This window comes from Triturus cristatus, chromosome 3_2 (assembly GCF_964204655.1).
Source record: "Triturus cristatus chromosome 3_2, aTriCri1.1, whole genome shotgun sequence".
NCBI classification, from domain to species: domain Eukaryota; kingdom Metazoa; phylum Chordata; class Amphibia; order Caudata; family Salamandridae; genus Triturus; species Triturus cristatus.
The window spans coordinates 323035191-323057147 of record NC_140584.1 but is presented as its reverse complement, the minus strand read 5'-3'; the positions used below and the strand labels follow the sequence as shown (position 1 = coordinate 323057147).

General features: G+C 42.2%; 1 protein-coding gene across 1 annotated transcript in view; it reads right to left on the bottom strand.

Annotated features, from left to right (window-relative positions):
* Positions 1 to 21957, bottom strand: part of LOC146857283 (uromodulin-like) — a 237967-nt gene that overhangs the window by 3912 nt on the left and 212098 nt on the right. The window contains exons 9-10 of the mRNA XM_085647788.1: positions 4563 to 4632; positions 898 to 930 (exon numbers count right to left, since the gene is read on the bottom strand). Coding sequence (XP_085503914.1) covers positions 898 to 930; positions 4563 to 4632 — 103 coding nt within the window. The remainder of the gene's footprint in view (positions 1 to 897; positions 931 to 4562; positions 4633 to 21957) is intronic.

The window sequence follows — 21957 nt, the reverse complement described above, 5'->3', positions numbered from 1 at the left end:
GAAGAACCCTTTATATACAAGATGGAGAGAGGGTGACAAACATCTCAGGGCCACATTACAAGGGGCTCGTTAAAATTATCTTCATTTCCACCCCATGGTATTTCTGGTGGTGGGGATTTAACAGGGAGTACAAACATTTGTTGGGAAATTATTTATGGGAACTGGTGTTTCCTCACCAATTCCCATGTTTTCCATCAGACTTTCACCTGGATATTTTGGCCCCTCCATGTGAATAATAAAAACATTTAATTCTGATGAGGCTGGGAATTCCCAATACTAGACCCATTGGAATTGACAGGCTACTCCTCATGAGACACACAGGGTCTGGTTAACAAAGATAAACTTACACTTTTGTGTTAGTTTATGGTTGCTATTCTCAAAGGTGTTTTACTTGTAGTATCTTTACGACTGCGGCATCTCTGCACAATAAAAGATAGGACTGGCCTATCTTTTTAGGCGCAGAAACTTCGTAGTCGTAAAGTTACTACTAGAAAAATTATTTTGGGAACAGCAAACAATGGTAATCTTACACAAAAGTGTAAGTTTTAGTTTGTGAATCAAGCCCTTAGTATTAAGCGAGAATGCTGGCATTCAGAGATATCCGTGTGTTACATGATTCTATTTAACTTTTTGCAATTTAAATGGGGCAAACCTCGCCCAAGGGCATTAGAGCACTTTACATGATCATCTGAATGGGTTACATAGAGGTATAGGATAATTGAATGATTTGCCCAGATTCACCGGATGTTGACAGAGGCCAGGGAATGAACATGGTTCCACAGTGTCGAAGTCAGCGGCGCTACCCTCAAGGCCACATCTCTAACTGTTAGAACTAAGGTAGATAATATTTACACCAGGCAGGAGAATGATAGACAAAGGTTGCAATGTGTTGATTACCTGCGTGTGATCCAGAGTTCAAATCGAAGCTTGCTGAAAAGAAACAAAAACAGAGCATTATCTTATATTTTATTCCTTGAACTTTGGCCAAACTTTAGAAGTTGTACTGTCTCAGAAGTTTCAAGTAGTGACTAGTGATGCTGCACAAACAATATTATAGCGGTTCTGCATCTACGGCGCAATAATGATGTCACACAACTAGTGCTTTAGAGAAACTATATGATTGTGCACTAATATTTCTATAGAGTGATTCTGCCAGTAGAGCTATAATGCCCGAGCACTGCCATGCTGACGCACCAAGGCATGACATCGCAGGCTGTCACTGATTTTCCTGTTCTCATTCTTGCTATTATCTGCAGATTTTATGTACATTCCCTTGTATCCTACAGGGAGCACTGTTTAATGTAGAAGGAATCCACACAGAAAAAAAATTGCATTTTGCCACACACATTAATTTGTCAAACCACCTTTCAGTGCAAAGCAGCAGTGTTGTTTGCTAAAAATGTCTTCATCTGACTGGATATATTTGTTTTCATACATCTATATAAAAAATATACATATATAGATGCATATGCACACATACATAAAAAGTGAGATTTAACCATTTTAAGGAAGTGTGTGTGTTTGTGTATATATTTCTGTATATTACCCAGTGGATGTCGCCACATGGTAATTATAGTTTGGACCATGGTATAAAAAGAGATCCATTTTTGAGTTTGGTAGTAACTTTCGTGCCGTTTGACCAATCTTCACAAAATGTTCCTAAAACAAGTCTCATCCGCCTCATTGTCTTCCTGGAAAGATTTGGGGTGATCCATCGAGCATGGGTCCCAAAACATGATTTTCCCATGAAAGTTTACATAGAAAAATTGAACAGCAATTCAGAAAAAATGACTGAACGGAATTACACCAAATTTGGCAGAATGATGAACTCACAAAGCATGCTTCTTGTGATTTTGGTATAAATCCGTTCAGTAGTTTTTGAGAAATAAAGGTTCAAAATAATAGATATCCGGGCATGGCCAAGAGATTTGATTGACATAAAGAAGCTGTTTTTGCTAATAACTTCCGTGCCATATGGTTGAATCTTCCAAAACCTTTTTTTAAAAAGGTTCAGCTATCTCATCTTTTTCCTGGAAAGATTTGGGTGTATTCATCAAGCAGCAGCCACAAAACCCAGGGGTGGGTGGAGGTTTGTCTCAAAATGCAATTTCCCTATGCAATTTCCATAGAGAAACTTAGAAAGCACTAAAGCCAAAATGGCTAAATGGAATTACACCAAAGTTGGCAGAAAGCTAAATCTACACCTAGAAGGCATGCTTTTTGTGATTTAGTGTGCATCTGCTCAGTAGTTTTTGAGAAATTAAGGTTAAAAATGTATAGATATCTGGACGGTTGGGATAGTGAGAGTTTCACAAGAGTCTCAAGAGATTACTGAGGGCACGCAACTTCTAATAATGGAGTGATCTGATTTGTCGTGAAGGTCTTTTTTTACCATTGGCCAATTTCTGGTTGGCCATGTCTTGCAAGAGTCCTGCGGACAGATAAAATGTTTCTAAAAAAAAGATTGCGTGAAGTGGGGATTTGGTGACCCGTGGAGGTTTGGTGTCTGGTACGGTAAAGGTGTGATAATGGGACTGACCACCTGCAGGAGGTTGGGCACAGGGTCTGGCTGCCAACCCCACACCACGCTTTGCCAAATGCTGTGCATGACGTGGGGGGGGGGGTTGACATAGTTATGCATAATAAAATCTTCCATTATGTTAAAAAAAAATGAAATTCACTGTAAAAAAACAAAGGTTAAAGTGAAGTTATAGTTAGGTGCGATAATAATATTTTACGTTACATTTCTTTAACAACCTTAAAAATTTACTGAAAAAAATCAAAGGTTAAAATGACATTATAGTTAGGTTAAAATGTTGGCTACAACATAACATTTTAAACTAAAAAAGACACTGAAATTCAACAGTCATAGCTAACTGAATGAACTATAACTCATGGCCTCGCCATGCACTGCTTGTTATCACTTCACAAATTACATCACTTATAAAATGTTCCATGAAATCAATAATGCCATTAACTGATCACTCTGAAATGACAACATTGATGACAGCACTGTGAATGGCATGGGAGTGAGTTATAGTTTATTTAACCTTTGTGTTTTTTCAGTATATATATTTATGTACGACCTACTGGCCAGTTGTAGTTAGGATCATGCTTCTATAGAAGAAAAAAAAGTTTGACTTGCGTATATCATTGGCGTTGTTTGACGAATCTTCAAGAAATTTTCCCAAAATAAGTGTCACAGTGAGCCTTGTGCATGGATATTTTTGGGGTGATCTGTCAAGCATTGGTCAAGAAAATGGGGGTCAAAAAAGTGTGTTTACCATGTATATTCCGATAGACTATTTGACACTCTTGCAGCCCAAACCGCTGAACGGAATTACACGAGAGAATAAGCCCACCCTGTAAATCAGCAGGCTATGTTTTATTGTTACTTTTTGGTACAATGGGACAGCCGAGGGACCCCAGCGGGACCTTCGCTGTATTCCTATTTTTTTAACTCCCTTCATCACTACCCCAAGCACCATTTTAAATGCACTGTTCCAGAAAACAAATTTGGTGTCAGTCTGTTGAGCCATTTTTTAAGGACCTGCAACCAAACGTTTCCATCGGGAGTAACATATGAAATTAACATTATGGGGCCTTCCTTTTTCTTTGTCCCCATTTGGAGGATCACCCCAAAACATTTCCGTAAAGACCTGAGGTCGATGGACATTTTTGTTAATGGTTTGTAAAGATTGGTCAAAGGCACCAAAGTTATTTGCAAAACAAAAATCACTCTAAAAACTCCATGTAACTACACTGTACATGTACTTTATGCTAAAGAAATGTCTACAAAGAGGAGTCATTTTTCCCTTTGACAATTAAAGTGAATATTGCAACCAGCCTTCGGCATTTATTTAGGCATTTGCCTAGAAAAATACTTCCTTTCCTGGGTGGATTGTGTCTACGTTTATAAATGCTTCTTGCATTGGGAATTAAACCACTAGAAAGCTCTACACCAGTTCCGGAACCGGTAACCATTGTACAGGAACCAGTGATCCTGAGCATTGAAAATTCACTCTGCCGCCTCGTAGTCCCCATCTAGAGTCGCCACTTGGTCAATAGGGACTCAAGCCGCAGAAAAACATAACTCTTAAAGGTGAAATCTTAATGAAAATCCTGTAAAACTTCACAGTGGCCCTAATGCTAACTGTGATTTGTCAGAATCCCAGAAGCTGGGTGCACAAGATAATTTTGACTGCTACCTGCAGATTATAAGAAACGTGTATTTTAACATTGCCAGTGCATTTTAATCCAAACTGTAAGGTACCAGGACCCCGAGACACCCATTGGGCAACAGAAAAAAACATATAACATGTTGTATTCTAAATATGCACACTGACGTTTGCTGCTGCACAATAACGCCGACCACAAAAAGAAATGGAGCAAAAGAGCACACATATAATATATGTAATATGGTGTAAATCTACACCTCTATGCACATTAACACAGAACCACAAACTAAAAGCAACAGCCCCCAATTTACATAATGCAGTCCACTGGTGTGCAGCTACTACAAAACAGCCAATTTATCACGATATTTAAGCAATGTTTTATACCTGAAACGCCAATTGGAGGCATCAGAATAGAGAAAGAGTTCCGGTCACCAGCAGAACGAGAGCTGGAACACTAAAAGGAAAGAAAAAAAAGTAGAGTCCTTAGGCTTTCACTTCACATCAGGAGCCCCCGCCACAGCTGGAACGCTTTTGCATCTTGTACCGAGAACATCCAACCCCCCACTTACCATTTCTGCCATCACTTCATTACTCTTGTCATATGGCGCATCAATTCAATCTGGCACCCCCATTCTATCAGAGGCATCACCCATCACTTCCCACTCACATCTGGATCCCAAACTCAGCCGATGCTCTTATTATGTGTGAACACTCGTCTCATTTGGCGACCTTTATATACAGCAATCTTTCCCAATCAACACCTTCTCACGCACGAGCCCCATTTAAAAGGGTATCCAGAAACCTCACCCTTCACACAGGCGACCAACACCTTCGAGAACTGCTTCCCGCTTCCCACCTGTCAGCCCATCGCACCCATTGCAACCTTGCAATCGCTCACACCAAGTATTCCAACATAAGGTTATGTAAATCACCTTATCCACGGGCTGATTAATAAAAACGGTTTACTTACACTAATATAAACACAGTCTGTTTAGTATGCACGGCTGCCTACAATACCTTGATCACAGATGATTGCACAGTAAACAAGGTTACTTACCTTAGCCCCAATCTGCAGAGAACACACAGTCACTCACATTACCTTAACCGCGGTCTGTATAATACACAAGTTTTCACTATTACCTTAACTTCCATAATCATCAATATTACCAGGGTTTCTTGAATTACTTTAACAATAGTTTGAGCGCTAAATAACCCTAACTACCCAACAGTACTAAGTACATTGTCATTTTAAATAGGTTACAGACTTGAGCGGAAGATACAAGCGTTGTCTCTAATCTGCAATATAGGTTCCCCCAGGGTCTAGGGGCTATAGAACAGGGGCTAAACGTAAGCCTTGTGATAGGTAGATATTCTCAGGCCAAGGAAGGAAGGCTATTTTTAGCCTTTGTGGATCTTAGCTCCGCGTTCGATTGCGTGAGACATGATAGACTCTGGAGCATACATGCAGATATGGGGGTTGACCCTCTTCTTATACATTTTATGAGACAACTTTATAAAGATGCAGGTGCAAGGGTTCAGTTTGGAAATCGGGGTGAATGCACAGCTCAATTCCCAATTACAAAAGTTGTGAGACAAGGTTGCGTGCTCGCCCCCTTCCTTTTTACTTTACATATTAATGGCCTCAGCCAAGTTTTAACTGATCAATGCCAGGATATCCCTTTTATTAATAAACAGCCAGTTCCCACATTATTATACGCAGATGATGCGGTTTTAATGGTCCACACCCGATTAGGGGTGCAGAGAGTTGTTCTAGGGGCTTGAATGTGAATACATCCAAAACTTACATAATGAAATGTGGCAAGAATAGCGCCACATGTCGCGATATTTTTATCAATAATATTAAAGTGGAATGCACCAACAAATTTGCTTATTTGGGCGTCCACTTTGATTATAGGGGGACTTCGACTTCTGCAGTGTTTGCCAGGAAATTGCTGTTCTCTAGAGCTACCGGTGCTCTGGTCAATTTTGCCAGAAAATTAGGCAGAAGACCAGTGCCAGAATTAGTACAAATTTATAAAGCCAAGTGCCTTACCACAGCCATGTATGGAGCAGGCATTTGGGGACATACGGATGTCCAGCCGCTACAATTGATTGAGAATGCTTTCACATGACATTTACTGGCTGTTCCTAATAGCATTGCCAATCTTATCTGTTTTTTCGAGCTTGGAATTTCCTACATTTCGGACCTGATCAAAATTTTACCAATTTTGCTATGGCACAAGGTATGGGCGTCTATACACACTACTTTTAATCGTGATATTGTTAACGACTGCCTAAAAATTCATAGGGTTTCTTCTTACCCCCTGGCTAAATTATATTAGAAATTTCATGAGTGACATTGGACACTCTGAATACTTTGACAGGCCTGACATTATCGTATCAATTTCGAGAAATACATTAAAATCAGATTGCCTAGCTCATTTACAATCAATTTGATTGTCTCAAAAAATTGTTAAACCTAGAGTTTTGGAAAATTAGTTGTTGTTTTCATGTCACGGTATCCAGCCCTATCTAGTTTGTTCACCTGCGAGCTATGATAGAATGTTGTTGACTCGTTTTCGCTTGGGGTCCTTTTATAGACTTACTAGTTTCCCAGTTACAAATGACTGGTCCAAGAATCTGGATGTTTGCCCATGTGATGACGTATCACAACAATCTACTTTGCACATTCTTTTATTTTGTAAGTTTTGCATTGTCAAGAAGCATAACCAGTGTATTTAATTCCCAGCACAAATAATTCTGCCTTCTGCATTGCATCAGACCTTGCTGCAATTCCTGGTCTGAAGGTCCCCAGCAGGTGCTGGCTTCCCTTCAATCTCTGGGTCACCACCTCACCTGCCCTGCCTCTGCAAACCTTGGGTCCCCTGCAAGTCCTGGTCTCACAGCAGCTGATGGCCTCAATGGCTGCTAACAGAGGTTACCGAAAGAACACTTCCCAGATTTCCTTTCCAGAATGCCTGTGATTAAAGATTTCTTAGAGGGCATAACAAAGCATTACCTACTGTCAATAAAATCTTCACATTTAATTTCTTTTTTTCTCCATAAGGATTTTTTTTCCAATGAAGAAGCCCCTTTCGCTACATCTACCCGATGTTTGGCAGAGTTGTACTTCCCTTCTCACACTGCACTGGGGTTTACTCCAGCCTTTTCGCAAGCACATTTCTGACCATTTCCAGGAAGAGAAAGGGTCGTAAAGCAGTTTGTGAATGCTCCCAAGCTGTCATAGTTGTGGTTTCTCCTAAATCCACAAGGCCCCAGTTTCCACTCCCTCAGTTGGGTGTTACTGGAGCATATTTTCACACAGTCATGACGTACATTTCCATAGTGGTAAATGGATGTATATCTGCTAGGCACCCTTCTGTGATTACCGAGCAGGTATAAACTCAGTCATGTTTGGCTGTAAACATGGGTTTATGGATAAAAATCCCTTTGTTATTCAGCCCATTGAGTTCTGAACAAAATCTAATTTGCCTCCAATACAAAGCTTCCATACATTTGATGCAGAGCTCGCATGGGGATGTGGAGTTTGTTTGTTACCATGAGTCTATCTACAGTATATGAATATAAAATAAATCATTTCAACTCAAGAGAGATGTCAGATCAGGGTGGCATATGGCAGTTGTCATGCCTCAAATAAAGTCCAATAAAGATAAATGAATTTGTTTGCTTAACATGAATTATGGCTTTCAAACAACTGTTATTGAACGGCACTCGTTTTACTACAGCTGGACGTCTGCCTCTGTGTGGACTGTTTATCAAATAGAAGCCTGAAAACAGTGATGCCCCTGCTGTAAAACTACTTGAGAAACCAGGCGTGACTGTCCAGTGGAAGGATATGTTATGTAATGTTAGTTGGTTTATAAAGCGCTCACCTCACCATGGGGCATCTCGGCGCTGCCTAGAAAATAGGGTCCTGCAAGGGGAGCATTGAAGAAACTAGAGAGTGGATTTAAAACAAAAAGGCTTTCAGCTGTTTTCAGGTGATGCTAAAGCGTCCTTCATGTCTGTCTGGATAGGACTAAAGACCTTAATAAAGTCCAAATGCTCAGTGTCAATTTTGGGTCCATTTAAACGAAGTTAGCCCCTTCTAAACGATTCATTTTTAAGTGAGTAGTTAATTATATGGCCGTATATTGTTGAAAACGATTAAGCTCCTACTTAGACCAGAAGCTCATTGAGGGTAAAAAGTAAATAAGAGATGTTTACATTTCAAACATTTTCAAGGCCCCCACCATGTATTCATGTAATACATGGGATTCTGCAATCGCTGCATAAAAATCTGTCTCTAATTTCTTTACAACATATGTGATTCTGTAATTCCTGTACAAAGAGCAGTCACTCATTTCTTTATAATCGTCGACTTGTGACATACCAAGTTAATGAGATTAAAGAAAAGACATCAGAACTTCATTATTATAAGGTTATTACAGCCGAGTTCTGACTTCACAATGTCTACTGTCAGAGCCAGCAGCCGAGGTGAAAATAGTTTAATTTGTTTACACTGCGTAGATAGAGAAAGGCTCGAATCTTTTTGTCTGTGTCTACATGGTCTGAACTGCTGCAGCTTTTTTTTCCAACCCTGACTTGTATTGAACTCTTTCTAGTATCTGTTTGAAACAAATAGCTAACAAGTTTTTGATCTGTTTAATTTTGCACTATATGTTTTATTTTTATTCTTTATGTTTACAAACATGCTCACTCTTTCATATGAAAGAGCAACGCACCAAGATTTTAAGTGGTTTTTGGGAATGGTGACTGTGTACATATTTTATATGGGAAAAAATAACCCCCTGACGCACATGATGAGATATTGCAAGTCACCTGAGAGTTCGATATCTTTACAAAGGAACTTGGCCTCTGGATTCATTCATCTAAATGATTATGGAACTCCTCGGTGACTTGCAATATCCTTATAATGCATTGCAGGGGATACATTATCGCTTACATAATAGGCTACTTGTGACACTCCCAGTCTCCTAATATAAAGAAAGAACATAGGCGCTAAACTGTAATAACTTATTTCAGTCGAGTTCTGACATCATAGTGCTTGCTTTTAGAGTCAGCAACTGAGGGGAAATGCAGGTCAGGTCACTGAGCATAATTAGAGAAAATGTTTAAAAAGTGAAAACAAAACTTTGCTTTTCTTTCTTCTTCTCTGTTAAACTAGCTGTACAATGACATGCAGAAAGGAGATATTTGTGTTAACATGTTTTTGCACTCCTTAGGTATAGAAAAGTTAGACTCTTTATGCATGTTTCTACACATTCTGACCGTCACTGAAAAACATTCCTGTTGCCACAAAAATGTGCAATGGGCAGTGGGTGAACTGGCACTTTATGGGGCCTTCTCACAGGAAAGGCTCACCCCACGAGGATCATTATCCCACCCGTCATTAAAAAATATGTTTCTCAAAATTGTCTGTTCTACAAAGAATATTATTGGTTGTAAATGCAAAATGGGATCCCACACAAGTTCAGGATTATAAAGTGCATATAACTTCTATGAAGGTTTCAATGAGGGACAATTAATATTATAAGTAGCTTTTACTTAAGTAAAAGTGTTTGTATGCATGGTTGTTTTATTTAATTGGAAGTGTTTGTATGCAGGCCTAGGCCCATGGATTTGTGAGTGGAAGGAAGTTGTCACACTAGCACGCCTAGAACGAAAATAAGGTAGGTTTGATATCTCTCCTGAATTGCAGTAGTTCAGATAAAGCTTCTGTCATAACTATGAATTAAGGATTTGGATGCTTTTTCCCTTCAGTGGGCTATATAGCATTATGACAGATTTTGGAGGCAGGATTACCAGCTCCATATGGCTCAGTTCTACATATATAGAACAGGACCTGAAAGCACATAGGCAGTTAGGCCAGGAGTCATTCATGGTCTCCTAAATGGAGGAGATGAGGTTATATTTTTTAAGGCTCAAGCACTTGCTTGCTGACTGGTTCTGGATCCTCCAAAGATTTTTGAATGTGGAACTTGGAGGGGCTAGTCCAGATCATGTAACAGTAGATGAGTCTAGAACTAATTAAGGTGTTAAGATATGGTATGCTATGTTATGGTAGGTAGACTTGTAGAGCACACCAATCGCCCCTGAGGGTATCCAGGTGCTTGAGCAGTTGAGTGGATGAAATATTCCTGCCTCGTTATTCTAAGAGCCAGGTTTCCAGCCTCTTGCAGAGCTCAAGAAGTGAGAAGGAGGCCCTAATGTGCGGGAGAAGACTTTCCCACGTTTTGGGTGTGATGTAGGAGAAGGAGGGACCTCCTGCTTTGTTTTTGTGAATGCATGGGGTGTATGCGAGAGTGAAGTGCAGGGTAGATGTCTTGTCAGCTGGTGAAAGTGTATGAGGTTGTTGTTCCTATATTGTGTAGGGCTTTGTAAGTGTGATTGAGTAGTTTAAATTGGATCTGTTTGTGAATGGCGAGCTATTGGAGTTCCTTAGCTGCAGTGCGATGCGGATGCAGACTGGAAGGTCTAATATGAGTCTTTTGGAGGTGTTCTAGATGGTCTGGAGTCTATGTAGAAGTTGCTTGGAGATTTCGACGTACAATGTGCTGCCACAGTCAAGCCTGCCTGTGATGAGTGCTTCGGTGTTGGTCCGTCTGGTCTTCTGGGGAGCCACTTACGTAGCATGCATAGGATGTGGAAGCAGGAGGTGCTCACTGCATTGACTTTTGCTGTCATGGGGAATTTGCTATCCTAAGATCATTCCCAGGTTTCTAGTGTGGTTGGTGGCACTGGTGCTCGAGGCCACCAGATGGAGTCCCAGGGGGAGGTCATGTTACCGAAAATCATGACTTCAGTCTTATCGGAATTGAGCTTCAGGCAGTTTGTTCACATGCAGTCTGCTACCATGGCCGTGCAGTTGGTGACGGTGATTCTGGAGGTGGTAGTCTTGTACGTCAAGGAGAGATTAAGTTGGGCGTCATCGGCATATGAGATGACAGAGATGCCTTGAGATCCAATAATGTTGGCTAGTGGGCTCATGTAGATGTTGAACAGGGTTGGGCTGATGGAAGATTCCTAGGGGACCCCACAGTTCAGTTCTTGGTTTCTGATGTGAATGGTGGCATACTAACTCTTTGGGTTCTTCATGTGATGAAGGAACAGATCCAATGGAGTGTAGTTCTTTGGATGCCTATGTTGTGGAGTCTTCTGATCAGAGTGTAGTAGGATACGATGTTGAAGGTGGGTGGATAGGTTGAATAGGATGAGTACTGCTGTTTCTCTGTGATCCAGTATGGTCGTAATGCTGTTGGTGGCTGCAATGAGTGCTGTTTGGTGCTGTGGTTATTTGGAAGCAAGATTGGGTGTTTTCCAGTAGATGGTGGGCCTCAAGGTGGGTTGAGAGTTATTTTTGATGGCCTTCTCCATCACTTTGACTGGGTAAGGGAGCAGGCATGTTAGACACTAGTTTTGGTCGGCTAATGTTATTTAGAGGACAGCGTTGACCTCTGCATTTTTCCACTCATACGGAAATGTTCAGATGCGATGGAGGTGTTAATGATGTAGGACAGAGCGGTGCTTATTGGGGAAGTTCCTAAGTGGTAGATGTAGTGAGGACATGGATCGATGGGGGCCCCTGAGTGGATGTTCCACATGATTGAACCTGTGTCCATTCAATCAGATGGTTGTCTTGGTTGGTGGTTAGTAGTTTTGCAGTGAGGATGGTGTCTCTCATTGGTGGGGGAAGTTGCTGCACATATTGGTGATTTTGGTGTGGAAGAAGTGTGATAGGTCATTGCAGAGTTCTTGTGAGGGGGGATGTTGTTGACAGTTGTGGAGGGTGTGGTGCAATCCTTCTTTGATTGATAAGATCACCTTGCTGCTGTTGGACCTTCCTTTGAGGCGTTCAGCTAGTGCACATCTCTTGGTGTCTCATAGTTGTTAGTGGTAGTATCTGAGAGCGGTCTTGTATGTGGATCTGTTGATGGTTTAGTGGCTGGTACAACATCTCAATTACCATTCCAGTTGTTTGCAATGTTGTTTTGATTGTTGGAAGGCTCTGTGTACTAGTTGGCTTGCTTGTTGGATCTTCTTTGTTTGTTGGGTTTGATGGGTACACTGGAGTCTGCGCAGTTACTGATCCAGTGGTTGAAGTTTGATATGCTTGTCAATGTTGTTCATGTGATTCAGTTGATCTGTGGTGAGGGTGCTGAGCCAGTCTGTTTCAAAGATTTTGCCTGAGCTGCAGCTTGTGAGTATGGTGATGGTGGGGTGTCAACTTTTTTGAAAGGTGGTTTGCGGTCCGAGTAGTCATTAGGCGAGAGTCCCATGCAGGGTGAAGTTATCAGAGACGTATAGTTTGAAGTGTCGGTTTTCCATGTTTGTGGTGGTGGTTTCGAAGGAGGTCAAGAACTTGAAGGATTCTTTAAAGATGATTGCGAGAGCTCCTCCAGGCTTGTGATTTCAATGCCATCATGTAGCTTGTATGTTTTGCTGTGGCGATATTGGGTGCTGATGTGGAGTTGGGCCAGGTTTCTGTGAAGAAGAGGATATCTGGTTCATCACTGCTTAGTATGTCCCAGATTTTGGTTGTGTGTTTGCTGAGTGATCATGTGTTGAGCAGCCTGCATATGAGGGATTGTTGTTGCGTGGGTTTGTGGTGGTGTGGGGTTTTGGGTGTCGGTGGTTGGCTTGTGCATGAGGGAAGTGTATGGGAGCCTCCAGAAGAATTGGCAGTGGGAGCAGGTGAAGGCTCCTACTGTGTTGTGTGGCGCTGTTTAGCAGCAGCGTGGTGAGCGGCGTCCAAGGTTTATCAACCAAAGGAAGGCTGTGGAGTATACCTGGGGGCCGAACAAACCACGATTTCTGGCCCTGGGTGCAGTCCAGGTGCAGACGAGCGCAGAAGGACTTGCCTTTGGCACACCATCGGTGCGATCACGCTAGTGGCCATCATTAAGTAGGTCCTGGGATGAGGGAGGAGTGTGGAGGTGGTGGGCAGGGCTTCTAGGAGTGGGAAGAAGAGGTGGGAAGGCAACACAGGAGGAGCAGGTAAATAGCGGGGAGGTGGGAACAATGCGCAGGGGGTAGTGGGGCTGAAAGGGTCTGAAACGGGCAGAAAAATAGGAAAGAGAAAACAGCATAAAAAACTGCACAACAATAGAAAAGAGGCACAAAGAGAAACATGAACAAAAAAAGAAATGAGACACAAAGAGTAAGCTGCACAAAATAGAAAGGGGCGTGAAAGAGAAATTTGCAGAAAAGGGACAGACACAAATCAGGGTCCCCTCACATGACAATCCTGTTCTCTAACAATCTTTCCAGTGGATACAAAGAGAAAGTTGAACTTCTAGGCGAAGGCAAGTCCATGTCAGTTTCAGGACAGGTACAGATCTCAAATGGTCTTGAAAACATGTAGCTGATAATTAAATTTGTTAATTAACTGTTCACAGGAGGCCATTGTGAGCATGCCTCATACCCGTCCTCTATGTTCGGCAGTGTGGGTGATTTCCTTTGAAGCAGTATGCATGGTTTTGCAGTGGTCAAGGCAGAGGCCAACCAAACAACTTTTATGGTTATCTAGTCTTGGAAAGGTTTGGGTATGGTGAAACTAGCTCTATTGAAGGGTGAATATTAAGGAGCCTAATCTGAGTTGGGGTCTCCCTAACTTGTTCCAAATGTCATGCATGAGTTTACATGACCAGAGTATATGAGGGATGCCTCATCCTGGCTTATTTGCATCTCCAACAGGTATCCAATGGTTGCGATTCGAGCCCAGGACAGCTTCTGATGAGCCTTGTCTACTGCCATCCATGAAGTATTTTAAAGTAACTGAATTTCAGTCTGAACTCTCAGAAATCTTGTGTGATTAGAAGAGTGGCCAATGCTTTGTCCATCAGGGCCAGGTGCATATGAGGGCACCAGAGGGCTAACAGATTTGCAATTGTCAGTGAGGTTTATGTTAATGTTGGGGAGATGCTGGTGCTGGGTAACACCAAATGTGAAATGTTAGACTGAGAGATGCCTGAGGAGAGACAGCATCCTCTCCACTCCCTATATAGCCCCCCTCCAACCTCCCCCTTCTCTCTGTCAGTATTTCTTCTGGGTTTCCCTTATAGGGATTGCTTGGGCTCTCCATGCCTACCCCCCAGCAAAGTGTTCACGAAACAAATGCTAGTTTCCATATACACAGATTAATAACTAAAGGTTTATGAGGACAAGTGATCTTTGGGATTTGTACAGGACATGTGTGGGCTAGACGTTTGTGCTTGATTTGTTAAACTAAGACCAGATAGTTAAAGCTAAATGTTGCTACTGAAATAAGAGAAGGGAGGTGATCCCAAAAGTGGGGTGTTGCTCTGTAAACATTGACTGTCAGGTGGCTAATATAAGCTAATGTGCTGTAATCTGATTTTATTATTTGATTTGAAACAGAAAATATAGTAAAGAGCAATAAAATAAAAAAAACAATAGCTGACAACCCTGTATACTGAATGCATCTAGATCAAATGGTCCTTACCAGGTCTTTTAAAAAGTTTGAACTATTCCAAATCAAATACTCCAGACCGAATTTGCCCTGGAAGAAAATCACTCTTGGCAGTATTGTCAACTGACTCAATGCTTGAAAAGATGTTTGGGGTTGCCTTCGATCACCTTAGATAATTTCCCATTTTATAGCACCTTAAGATATGGTTAACTTTCCATGGTGTGATTTCCATTGTGTAGTCATAGGATTATATTGTATGATATTCTATTCTATTCTAGACATTTATGTAGCATGATAATCACCAAAAAGGGTATCCTGGCACAAGCGATTAATCAATGAGAAAGTAGAAGGCTATGATGAAAAAATTAAACTGGGAAAAGCCATGTTTTTTGGACGTCTGGTAGACTAGGTGATTTGAGTTGAGTTAGAACCTAATTGGAATTGTGTTGCCTGATAGCAAGTTAGGTGAAAGTTCGTTCCCTTAATTTCTGCCTGCGAAAGTGAGGAATATAAAATAGCCAAAGAGCAGCTGATCATGGAGCTCCAGCAGGAGCATAAGGGACCAATTTGGCTCAACGGTAAAGAGGACTAGAGTTATAGAGACACAATGAACCATACAAAGAGTCATGAAGAGGATACTGTTAGAGATGGGAAGCTAGTGAAGTGTAGCCTTGTAAAGAGAAATTGCCGAACTAAGAGAAAGAATAAAAAATTGGGTGCATGGCCATGTTCTGAATCATTTGAATTCTGGAAATACATTTTAGAGGGTGTTTCAGTAGTCCCGCATAGACAAAGGTCAAGACTACTAACCGCCTCGCAATGAAAGGTAAGATTGGAAGAATTTGTCAAAAGATGTAAGGTTGATGGAGAAAATCAGAAGAGATTTTGCTGACCTCAGTAGTCAGCGAAAGATCTTCACCAATCCAAAATCCCGTAGTTCCTACTCTCAAAATTAGAATAGGTGATTGTGAGAAGTTGGCCTGGTATATGCTGTCCACTAGTTATAGTGGGCACCTTGCACCAGTCCAAACATCCCCTTATTGATGCTAGCTTAAAGACAACCATTATTGAAAGCTATCCTAGTGGTAGCTATGGAGAGAAGCCTTCAGGCTAAGTCTTGAAGGAATGTAAAGCAGCTTGTTTTATCAGTCTATAATCTCTTGAGTAGCTAAATGAAAGGAAACCACACCAGGTATATATATAAAATATATGTATTTATTACTAAACACAACCCTCTAGTCTCTTTATGAGGCTAGAGGAAAAAGCACATAAGTTACACTTCAAAATAGACAGTAAAGTAGCACAAATACACATTAGGCCCTAGGGGCGAGCCAAACCATATACTAACAAAGTGGTATACGAACCACAACTTAACTAGACACAAGGCCTAGAGCCTGTAGAATTGCTGGAACCCCAAGGAACCACCCAAGGTAGTGACACAACCTTGTGCAGTGTGAGAACACAGCCGCGAGCTCGCGTTAGCTTCTATGGGGAGAGTCGCGGTTAGATTTTTAGAGTCTAATCACACTTAGAATTGGACTTAGACAGTTCTAGGGTCAACACCCATGGCAGCACCGGAGTACTCGAGTTACCTCACCCAGGGAAGCCGGGTGAATAGGTGTCAAATGGTGTCGGGATCGAAGATGTGAAGAACCTGAAAGCAGAGGGGACAGAGTCTGGGTCACTTGCCAGGGACTAGGGGCACGATAGACGAATGCCCACTGATGTCGGGTGTTTCAGTTGAAGGTGAAGCTTGACTCTTCAGCCACGAGGACCAGGAGGTGTCGAGGACAACCAGGAGCTGTATTCCAGCTGTCCAACAAAGGTTGTCGAGTGCTGCAGTGTTGGTGCCCGGATTGGACACAACAAGCCTTGGCAACAGCAATCCATGCAGAAAGGAGAAAGATGCTTTGGTGTGGACCAGCAAGGTCCGAGGGACTCCACCAGCAAGGTGGAGTGAGGGCACATCTGGAGCAACCAGGGAAGCCCAATGAAAATCAAAGTTGCCTTCACAGGGACCCACCAGTCGACGACCAGGGATCGCAAAGGGGCCTCGAGAGGAATCACAAAAAATGGCGTCCCACGGGTAACTTAGAGTGACCAGACTGACAATGTTCAGTGGATTCTTTGCTCGGGGTCTGGGCTACAAGTAATCCAATGCACAGCCTCAGGGGACGTTGAGAAGCTGATGCACTTGCAAATGTGCACAGTGTCCAGGGGTTCCAGTTCCACTTTACCTACGAGGGCTGCGTGTCTCAGCTTTGCTGGTCACTCTGGTCCACCTCTGGGAAGTCTGGAAATCCACCTCTGGTGTTGCAAAGTCTTTGGCATCTGGCGGGAGCTATGGAGATGCAGACCGGACAGATGCTTCTTTGGTGTCTGCCAAGCAGGGGAGTAACTCCTTTACTCCAAGGGAGATTCTTCAGTCATCTGGCGTTGAACAGATTGTCGAAGGTCCAGGATTCAGTTTCAGAGTTTCGTCCAGGAATATCTAAAGTCCTGTTGCCAGGGGTTCCTACTTTATACCCAAGGAAGGGGTTGGACTAACTCAGGGGACCCACCTATGGGAGGGTTTGGAAAAAGGGGTGGCTACACCCATTTCCTTTCTCCAGTTTCACACCAGAGCAGGGGCTGGTAGCCCCTGAACCGGTTTGAGCTGGACTATGCACAGGGACACCAAATGTGCCCCCAGTGCAGGACTTCAAAACACTCTCAGAGTGCCCCCACCCAGCCCCAATCCACTAAAGCCTGTCTGGGAGGTGATGACACCTCCCTGTGACAGGAAACCTATTTTCCAGGCCTCCCCTGCTGGAGTTTCGGTCAGCAGCACGAGGCTAGACTCGTGTCTGTGGCTGCAGCATCCATTTTGTGATGCCAGGGCTCTGGTACAGGGTATACCAGTGCTGTCATGTCTCTCCCTCTAGAAGAGTGGGATCATACTCCCACACCAGTTACTGGTGTGAGGGTATGATTCCAAGGTGGTTGACACCAAACACTACATGTTTCCATGCAGCCAGTCCAAAGTTAGCATTTACCGTTTGGTTGTAATGCACTTAAGAGTATATGGTCAGGCTGCATCACAGACAACCCCGGAGAAGAGATTCCAAAGGCTGCAGAGGAGCTCAGCTCATGCCTGGGCACCCTCTCACACAAAACCAAGCACCCTGCCTTCAGGATTGATAAGACCTGCCATAGGGGTGACTGATAGGTTTCTATGTGCAGTGAAAGGTGAGATATAGTGAACCTATATCTCAGTAAGGGGTGCATGCAGCACCTTACCCAGGCTGCAGTAGCAGACCTGTGGTGTCATTTTGGAGGGCTTCCCAGGGGTGGCATAATACATGCTCCAGCCCCTGGTAGGCCTCTGGGGTACTTATGCCCTGGGTACATAGTATACCATATACTAGGGACTTATAAGGGCACCCCAGAATCCAATATGTGGTGTACCTAAGGTACTAGGAAACATTTTAGAGAGGAAGCAGCTAGGCTGGGGTCCTGAATAGCAGGGCCCCAGCCAGACTAAAGTCGAAAAACAGTGTTACAGCAGCAAAAAGTGGGGGTAACCATATGAAGCAGATCCTACTCTCCTACAGTGATAAACCAAGGTTCTCAGGCCACAAGTTAATCCACCAAAGTATGGTCCATCTTCCCAATAGATGAATTTCAGTCCTATCTGTGTTGCGTTTAAAAAAAGGGATGTTCATCCAGGAAACAACATGCAAAAGACAGTTCCAAAGATTCTGTTCATTGCTTGTAGAAGAGTCATGGAGACAGAATAGAATCTGGGTGTTGTCTGACTTGTCATGAATAATATAGCCAATAGGAAAGAATTAGCTGTGCTAAGGGGGAGATCTAAACATTAACGAGCGTAGGGGTCAAAGAAGAGCCTTCAGGGGCCCTTTGTTTGGATTCTCTAAAGTTGGAATGAAAGGAGGTAAGTAGAAAGTCATGGTGAAAGGAAGGAATGTATGACGTTACAAAGCATACATTTACAACGCATGCCTTTACAACACAGTTTTTACATCCCAACATCCTTTACAACGCATACATTTACATTGCATGCCATTACAATTTTTTTTTTACTTCATTTACAACGCATTCCATTAAATCGCATTATACCTTTACAACGCATACCATTACCTTGCATTTAAGGTAAGTGTTGGATAGTGTAGGGGTAAAAATTACTATTCTAACTCCAGTGGGTGCAACAGTAGGGCAAGTGTTGGGTAGTGTAGGGGTAAAAATTACTATTCTAACTCCAGTGGGTGCAACAGTAGGGCAAGTGTTGGGTAGTGTAGGGGTAAAAATTACTATTCTAACTCCAGTGGGTGCAACAGTAGGGCAAGTGTTGGGTAGTGTAGGGGTACAAATTACTATTCTAACTCCAGTGGGTGCAACAGTAGGGCAAGTGTTGGATAGTGTAGGGGTAAAAATTACTATTCTAACTATAGGGGGTGCAACAGTAGGGTAAGTGTTGGATAGTGTAGGGGTACTATGCGTTGTAATGGTATGCGTTGTAATGACATGCGATGTAATGCCTGCATTGTAGTGACATGCGTTGTAGTGTCATGTGTCGTAGTGATATGCAATGTAATGCAATGTAATGGCTGTGTTGTAGTAACATGCGTTGTGAAGGATGTTGCAATGTAATGAATGAGTTGTAAATGTAGTGCGATGTAATGACTGCATTGTAAAGGTTGTTTCCCGAAAGGAAGAGATCCAGGACAAAGCCTTGCCCTGTATTTCGAGCTGATGAGGATGTGAGATCAGAATTTTGCTGAGAGTTCAAGCAAGACGAAGGCCATTGATTGGCCATGGTTCACTTGAAAATGTATGTATTTAGGGCAGTCTCAGTACAGTGAAAAGGACGAAAGCCTGACTGGCCAGGGTCAAAGATGGAATTTGCTTCCAGAAAAGAAGAGAGTTGTGTATTAGTTTACTTTTTAAAGCATTTGACTGGGAGCGAGAGAAGGGAAATAGGGTGGTAGTTACTGAGAAAGATGGCATCTGCAGAGTACTTTTTAAGCAGTGGTAATACCTATATTTGGCTGTTCTGTATCCAAAAAGAAGTGTTCTGCTGCTTAAGGAAGTCTCCTCTATGATGAAGGAATTATTTTTTACAAACATTACAAGTAGGAAAACACATAAGTAGTGATGACTGGGTCTGGTGTCTTAGTGAACTGATGCATCCACTCAAGAAAGAGGATCATGAAATGCCATGGTCACGGATATGAATTCCGGCAGACCTGCTCAGCATTTCCATTGGGTAAAAATAAAAATCTGCTACCTGTCAACAGCACAGACACCTACTGCTAATTTAATAGGCCTCAGGTGTTCTGTAAGGCCATCTTTGGGGATTTCATTAAATTAATGCTTAGACTAATGAGTTCCTGACTTGCACCAATATTTATATTATAATAAGTTGCCTGTGGTCTAAGAAACCATTTTTCAGACAAAATGGCTTCTAGTTTATTTCACACGGGCTGTAATACAATGTGGATCTGTAAGAATAGCAAGATTTTGAGGTAGGAAATGGGAATATTTCGGAGAAATATCAAATAGGTGTTTGACAATGGGCACCACCCGCACTTATGCAACTGTGGGGGGAAAACGTTGCCCCAAAATATAGACACCCCAAAATTATTATGTGACTCAAACCTCCCATATTTACTGGAGCAGAGACAGTGTTAAACCTCATTTTCATGAGGCAATGTATCCCCACATTAAGGCACCTCCCCAAATGTTGTATTTGCAGAGTAAAACAATTAAATAAATAATGGGTATGTGGATTGGGTGAATCCTACTCAATAACTGAGATATAGATCAATAAAAATGTAAAGTGTTTATTACAAGAATTCCAAAATAAGTGGTGCAGAGTCAATGCCATAAAGGCTGTCAGATACAGAGTTATACATAGTATGTAAAAATCTGAAAAATATTTAAAGCCCCAATGGGAGGCAACATCTTCAAAAAATTGGGTAGCATCCCTTGTAGAATAGGAAAGTCTTCTAAAATCTGTTTCCCCCAGAATTCAATTTTTTTTTTCACAATTGTGCCCGGCAAATCAGCAGTTCTGCAGTTTCATCATGATATGAGAAAATGTATAATTTCTTCAGCAAATTGGAGCACATGGAATATAAACAACATATTTCCTTTGCAACTAAGAAGTAATTTAATGCATAATTACACAGCACCTTCAATGCTAATGTCATCCGGAGATGTTTTAACAAAACAAGAAACTGTGAGTCTCATTCACAAAGGAAAAGGTACACTTTTGTGTACGGTTACTATTTTTCTATTCACAACCTACGAGTTAAGAGTAAGTTTACAATTGCTGACACTCCGCAGTCAGGGCTGAGAACTCTGCACATAAAAATATAGGTCTGTCCCCAAATCTAGGTTACTTTAATATACTCTGATCACCTCAATAAAATTCTATCTAGTTTTAGGCAATGGTGATGGACCAAAGCAGTTTCAAATATACACCTGTTTTAGGCTTATAATAATATAATTTTCACAAAATATGTTTGGGGCTGGCAGGAATAATAGCAATATGTTGAGAGAAATAAATGATGCTTTTTAATATTGCACAATAACGTACCAGTTACTTCTATAAAATTTCGGCCACGAAACCTCCATACTCCCCACTGCCCCAAGGTTACTTCTATTTTGTTGTCTCCGGAGGCCATGCCAATGCTTCCTACTCATATACTCCTGGCTATAGCTTAAATAAACGTAGGTGCCTGGGTAACTCGGGGAACTGCTGAGAGGGTGGTAAAGAGTAACATATGCTGGGAAAGTAGGCAGTAGGAGGTAATTGAAGATGTCTAAGGAGTAAACAACTCTCAGGGGCTCAGAAGTTTAAGTTACTGAATAAACTGCAGAGATGCAATAGGAAGGGCAGAGATATTCTCAAGAACGACAGAGATCCTATCAGCAGGACCCTAACCAAAAACTCTGCACCTGGCACTGTTTCTATTCTCCTTCCTCCTTCGTACACTGTTGGACCAGGAAGTCTCAAGAGTAACTCCCCGCTGGCGCCCTCTTTCCAGCACACATTGTCAGGGACAGCAGAACCATGCCGCACACCCCTGCCTGTATGCACTTTATGGGTCCGGTGGCCCCAACATTCCTGTCCCCATGTTTTTCTTTCTATTGCTTTTACTAAACTTGTCTTGACTGTGATGTAAACTTGAATTGCTGCTGCTGCTTGTGGTGTACTTGTGTGTTAGGGAAGCTTGCATTGCTGCTTCTAGTGCTGCACCTGCTCTTTATGTGTTTGTGAAAGAAGAAAACTCTTGATTCCTCTTCTCAGGCCAGTGCCTT